The sequence below is a fragment of the Plecotus auritus genome, assembly GCF_963455305.1.
Source record: "Plecotus auritus genome assembly, chromosome: 15".
Classification (NCBI taxonomy): domain Eukaryota; kingdom Metazoa; phylum Chordata; class Mammalia; order Chiroptera; family Vespertilionidae; genus Plecotus; species Plecotus auritus.
In genome coordinates this window covers 11,298,972-11,304,873 of record NC_137781.1, presented here as the reverse complement: position 1 = coordinate 11,304,873, position 5,902 = coordinate 11,298,972, and the positions used below count along the sequence as shown (strand labels likewise).

The window sequence follows — 5,902 nt, the reverse complement described above, 5'->3', positions numbered from 1 at the left end:
AGAAACAGGGGTTTTCACTCAGAGTGTGACCGACAGCAGTAGGAATCAGACCTGCGAACACAGCAGCTCGAAGCCAGTCAGACATGGGACACTGGCTCCGGGGCAGACCCAGGTGAGGCTGCCGCACGCAGCTCAGGGCAGGTCAGTGAGGCGCCAGCAAGAACACCCACAGCCATGCCCGCCAAGTACAGAGGTAACTTTATTGTCAGAGGGAAGGGAAGCCCCGCACCCGGGTCCTTCCTCCCCCTTCACAAGCGAGGCCGGGGTGGCGGGGGCTGGAATGGGCTCCTGCTCTTACAGGGCCCCAGGCAGCCTCAGGGACAGCACCAGGGCCTGGATAGTGGAGGTTGGGACCCAGCCCCCAGCTCCTTTGTGCTCACGGGCACCTGTGGAACTTGCTCCCCTGCAGACAGCATTCCCGGCGCCAGGGGGCAGCCGGCAAGTGTCCAGGGAGAGGGGGCCGGACAGGCTCTGTAGTGTCTGGTTAGAGGCCCTGCTGGGGCCGCCTTCTAGCTGATCAGCTTCTTCCGTGAGTACGTCCTGCTGACGGGGCGGGTCCTGGAAAAGGCTCGGCTGAATGGAGAGTCCTCCGTGGCGGGAAACACATCCAAATCCTCATCTAGAGCCAGGCAGATGGGCAGCTGAGGGTGCAGCAGAGGCAGGGCCTGGCCAGGAGGCTTCATGGGGCCTCCCCCTCGGGGCGTCGCCCACACGGAGTCCCTGCTGCCCCTGCCGCCCTGTGCTGCTTCGTCTCAGATCTTCAATGTGGCCTTGAGGGAGGGACCACGGACGGCCCCTCCTGCTCCCCTGACCATCGCGGAGGAACCGTCTAACGTGCAGCACAGGCTCAGCCAGTGCTTTGCCGAGGCTGCGGGCGGTCCTGTCACGGGACACGCAGACACAGGAGGAAACGGCTCAGCCTCCAGGGACTGCGCTGTGCGCCCACGCCTGCCACCGCTTTCAGGAACCTCAAGTACTTGGTAGGACTGGGGTTCCCTGGGTGGGCACCGCGCATGTCACTGTCCCTACACCTCCCGCAAAACTCAGCTGCCCACAGCCCTGTGCTAACCCAGGGCACCCCAGGAGACCGGCCGGATGTTGGTGCGAGTGTGGGCCCCCCAGGACTTACCCGGGGCGTCCTTGCCCTGCGAGGCAGGCATCTTCCCGTGGAACAGCAGAGGGGACTGCGTCAGGGCCTGGAGCCCGCGGGCAGAGAGGCAGCTGCGCACAGCACGGCTGGGAGGGGGTGTGGAACCTACAGCAAGGGAAGGCGGTCAGCACGGCCCAAGGTGCCCGACGGCCCGGGCCAGGCCCAGCGCAGTCACCACTCACCTGAAACCCACGGCTCGTCGTCGCCTGTGGACGGAAGCTGCTGCAGGCCCGGCCCTGGAGACCTGGCCTCGCCCCGAGCCTCTGGGTCCTCTCCCCGCTGGTCACAGGCCCTCTTGGCTTCACACTCAGTGTCCTCGGCAGAGAGCAGCCTCTTCCTGGAGCCCCACCCTGACGGCCTCCAGGAGGAGGCATCCTCGGCCCCAGGCACCCCATCTCCGGCTCCGGGAGGGGACTGGTCTGGCAGCTGACACACCCCCTCGAGCTCAAAGTCCCCCAGGACGCGAGTCTTGTGGAGGCCGAGCTCCAGGTCCAGCTCGGTGCCCTCTGGCCGCAGCAGCGACCCGCCCGCACCAAGGTCTGTGCCCGCGTCGGCCCTGCCCGCAGGGGCGACCAGGCTGCCGTCCACCGCCCGCTTCCTCCGTGGCCAGTCCTTGATCGTGTCCGGGGTTGTCTTCCCGCTGTGCTTGGGAGATGGTGTCCAAGGAACCCCAGCATCTGCCTGGAACGGACTGGGGGTACTCGAGGGGCAGCGGGTGGGGGGTGCAGGACTGACAGATGTAGGTCTGTCCGCCGTTCTTGCCGGGGCTGCTGTGCGCGGGGCGAAGGCAGGGGCGCGACGTGTAGGTGTCGGGCCTTGAGGACTTGCTGCCCCTGGGCACGCCCAGGCTGGGGGGGACACTTGGGTCCCTTCTCAGCGGCTCGGCTTCGGACCCCGGGCTGGTGTCCACCTTCCTGATTCGAAGCGTGGGCAGCCCCCCAGCCTGCATGGCCAGCTCCTCCTCATAGGCCTGGGGGTGAGCAGGGGCCTCTGACAGCTGAGCGGACGCTGGCAGGCGCTCAAGTGGGGCCGCAGCCTGGCGCTGCCCTCCGTGGGCCGCACAGCGCAGGGCGCCGGGGGGTGTCTGAGGAGAGCCGGGCGCAGAGGAAGGAGTCCCAGGGTCACAAGGCTGCTCCCCAGCAACCGCCGGCCTTACCCCCTCACCGGCTCCCACGGGGGCATGGTGGCTGTTCCCGTCCTTGGCTTCGCCTGGCACAGGGAGGGGCTCCGTGTCACTGGCAGTGAGCACAGGGGAGGACGTGTGCCAGCCGCCCCTGCAGCCAGGCCCAGGGTCGCCCTGCCCTTCAGAGGACGGAGAGGGGCCCCCTTCCTGCTGCTGCCTCCTGGTGTCTGTGCCGGCGGCAGGAGCAGTGCAGGGACAGGGCTGGCCCTCCAGGGAGCCCCTCTCGGGACTGGAGGTGTTTCCCAGCCTCATCCCCCCTTCAGGAGGGGGACGGGGGCAGGGGCTGGCGTCAGGCTTGGCTCGCCCTGAGGTCCTGGGGGGCACCGAGGGAGGAGGGCTGGAGGCTCTCGGGGGCTCTCTCCCGCCCAGTTGTCCAGGGTAAGGGGACTCAGCCGAGGCTGTCCTGGGGGGACTCTCGGGAATGCCACCCATAGGGGAAGCGAGAGAAGATGCAGGCGGGGAAGCTGGCATGGCTGTGTCCCCTGGTCTTGTCGGGGTTCTGACAGCTTTCACTCTCCCTCTCCGTGCTGGCTCCTGGCCCCAAGAGGCTCGGAGGTGGTGGGGGAGCTGCAGTTTCTGTGGCAGAGGTGCAGCCACGTGGGCAGTTTCTCTGGGCGCCCCCCAGGCTGCTGGACGCGGGGTGCTTTCTGGACTGGAAGCCACTGAGGGCAGCCGGGTGGGGCTCTGCAGAAACCCCAGGGACTGGTCACCGGGCGTTCTTGGGCTCCTTCCCCCGGGGGAGGCGCCGCCTTCGGGCAGGGGGGGTCCCAGGGGCGAGGCTGGGGGCGGAGGAGGTGAGTGGCGGCCGTGGGGCGCGGAGGCCTTCGGGGACTGAAAGAGCCCCTGTCTGGCGGGTGTCCGGGCTGCACAGGGCTTCTGCAGCCTCTTGGGGGAGCGCAGGGGAGTCTGCGGTGTGCGAGGGGCACGAGGGAGCCTTCGGGGCGTCGCTTTCGGAGAGCTGGGACGTTTCCGGGAACTCTTCTTAGGAGTCTATGAGGAAAACAGTTCAGTGGTTGAACGCAGTAACCCACACTCTCCAGGAATGGAGGTCCCGTAACCTCTAGGGCGATTAGAAAGGAGGGGAGACCAGCTGGCTGCCAAAGGCACGATCTTAGCAATGACGCGTGTCCACGGCCATGGCCGCTGCCTGGCCACCTTTTCTAGCACCAAGCGCGCACCCAGCCTGTTTCCCAGACCAGTCATTTAAGCAGTTTGCATATTCCACTGGGGCACAGCTCAGCCAGCCTTCCTCCAACACGACACTGCTTCCGATCGGTCCCTGAGGCAGCCTCTGCTGTCATACCACGGGCCACACACCCACATCCACCATGTGATCACTGAGCACCTACTGTGCGCCAGGCAATGCGTGTGTGTGTGGGGGGGGGGGGGGCGGGGATCGTGGGACACACAAAGAGGGCACTGCCAGAAAGACACGAAACGACCTTCCCTGCTTGCCAAGACGCTGCAGACCTGCAGGTAAGGAGCCCACACGCCTCCCACGGCTGCAACCTGACGGGAACAGTGCCTGCTTGTCGTCGGGTGCTCAATGGGGGTGGACGAGATAGCGCTTGGGGCTAATGCAATGTCAGGGCCTACATGGGGTGACAGCGAGCTAGAGGGCAGCTCACAGACCAATGGAGGCCACGGGCGGGACAGGATCGGGGGGAATACCCAAGAAAGTGTATCAACAGGTGAAGGGGGCCCAGCTGGTGTGGCTCAGTGGTTAGGAGATCATGGTTGGATTCCCAGTCAGGGCATATGCCTGGCTTTTGGGCTCCATCCCCAGTGGGTGGGCGTGCAGGAGCAGCTGATCAATGATTCTCTCTCATCACTGATGTTTCTATCTCTCCCTCCCTCATGCTTCCTCTCTGAAATCAATAAAAATATATTCTAAAAAAAGGGTTGGGGGGTGGGAGGGAACTGCAGGTATAAAAAATATGAGTAAAGGTAAAAAAAAAAAAAAATAACACCTTTAACATCCCACTCTTTCTGCCCAAGAGGTTCAGAGACAAAAGACAGGTAAGCAAGAAAATGTTCTAATGTGGGGTCTCAGCCTTGTTTGAAATAAAAATGGTGACCTGTACATGCCACCCCCAAATCTGACATCTACGCTGTGGAGACGAAATCCATTCGCTGCAGGTGAGCAGAAAGCAGGTGAGGGGCCTCTGTTCTGTCTCAGCTCTGAGCTCCCCTTTCCCTGCTTCTCTCCTCACATATCTCTCTTCTCACTTTCATCTATCCCACCTTCCCCTTCTCTCCTCTCTGATCTTGCTCTTTGATCACCTCAGATGTCTCTTCCGCATCTCCTCCCTCTGCAGTCTCTGTCTCTGATTTCATTCTCTCCTCTCTCTCCCTCCATGATTCACTCTTATCCCACACCTCCTGTCTTCTCTCTGCTGGGCCTCATCTTTCTCTCCCCTCACCCGCCCGCTTTTGGAACTCTCTAGACTCGGTCTCGATCTCCCTCAGAATTCTCTCTTCTTTCAGAACTCTCTCCTCCGTCTCTTACTTCTCTCGGTCCCGCTTTCCTCTTTCTACGTTGTTTTCTCATATCGATCTTCGGGCTTTCATTTCTCTTTCCATCTTCCCTCTGTTCTCTCCCATCGCCCGATCTTCTTCTCTGAACTCGCTCTTGTCTCGCCACTTTCTTCCATCTGGCCTCTCTTTGAAATCCCTCCTCTAATTGCCCTCTATCCTCGCATCTCTCTTTACTCTCTGCTTCTCGCTCAAATCCCCCCTCCCCTCTCTCTCAGAACTCATTTCTCTTTACCCTTCCCGCTCTGCCCTGTGTCTTCTCACACATCTCCCTGCTCTCCCTCATCTTTCTCTGTCTCTGTGATCACTCCTTTCTCACTCTGCTCTCTCGGCCTCTCTGAACTCTTCCCTCACCTCTCTGGGAGACCGCTGTCAATATAGCTCCTCTCACTATATACTCTTCCTTTTCCTACTCTCCAATCTCAATCTCCTCTAATTTCTTACTCCCTTTTCTCCTCTGTCACCTCTGTAATGCCACATTCTCTTCTTTCCGAGTTCCCTGTTCTCTCTCCTTTCCCTGAACTCTAATTGGCCTCACATCTCTCCCCGCTCTGATCTCCCTCGATACATCTCTATCTGTGAACACTTTCTCTTCTCTCTAGCATCAACGTCGCAGCCCTCTCTTCTCTCTAATCTCAGTATCTACTCTCCCCTCCCTTTCACACCTTCTCTGAAATCTTTCCATCTCTATCTTCCCACATTTCCTCTCCCCTCTCTCTGAGCTCTCTCTACTCTTTCCCTTTGCCCACTCTTCTCTCTCAACCCTCTAATCTCTGTCTTCTGCCGTTTATTTCTTTCTGATTTCCCACTATTTCTGAGCTGAATCTCACTTCCCTCTATTGTCTCTGAATTCTCTCCTCACTCACCTCCTCTCCAATGTCTCTCTTTACTCTCTCTCTGACCTCCCTCATATCTCTCCCCCCACTCGTTTTCTCAGAACTCATTTTTCTCCTCTCGCACATTTCCCCTCTTTCTCTGATTTCATTCTTCTCATGTCTCTCTTTGAACTGTCTCTTCTCTTTCTCTCTGATGTC

The 5,902-nt window shown here is 60.6% G+C and overlaps 1 protein-coding gene across 1 annotated transcript in view; it reads right to left on the bottom strand.

Moving 5' to 3' along the window:
• Positions 1-283: 283 nt before the first annotated feature.
• Positions 284-5,902, bottom strand: part of TICRR (TOPBP1 interacting checkpoint and replication regulator) — a gene marked incomplete at its 5' end in the record, with an annotated part of 53,827 nt that continues 48,208 nt past the window's right edge. The window contains 4 exon segments of the mRNA XM_080651468.1: positions 284-619; positions 1,130-1,255; positions 1,333-1,870; positions 1,872-3,323. Of these exon segments, the coding sequence (XP_080507594.1) occupies positions 510-619; positions 1,130-1,255; positions 1,333-1,870; positions 1,872-3,323 (2,226 nt within the window). The 3' untranslated portion in view covers positions 284-509.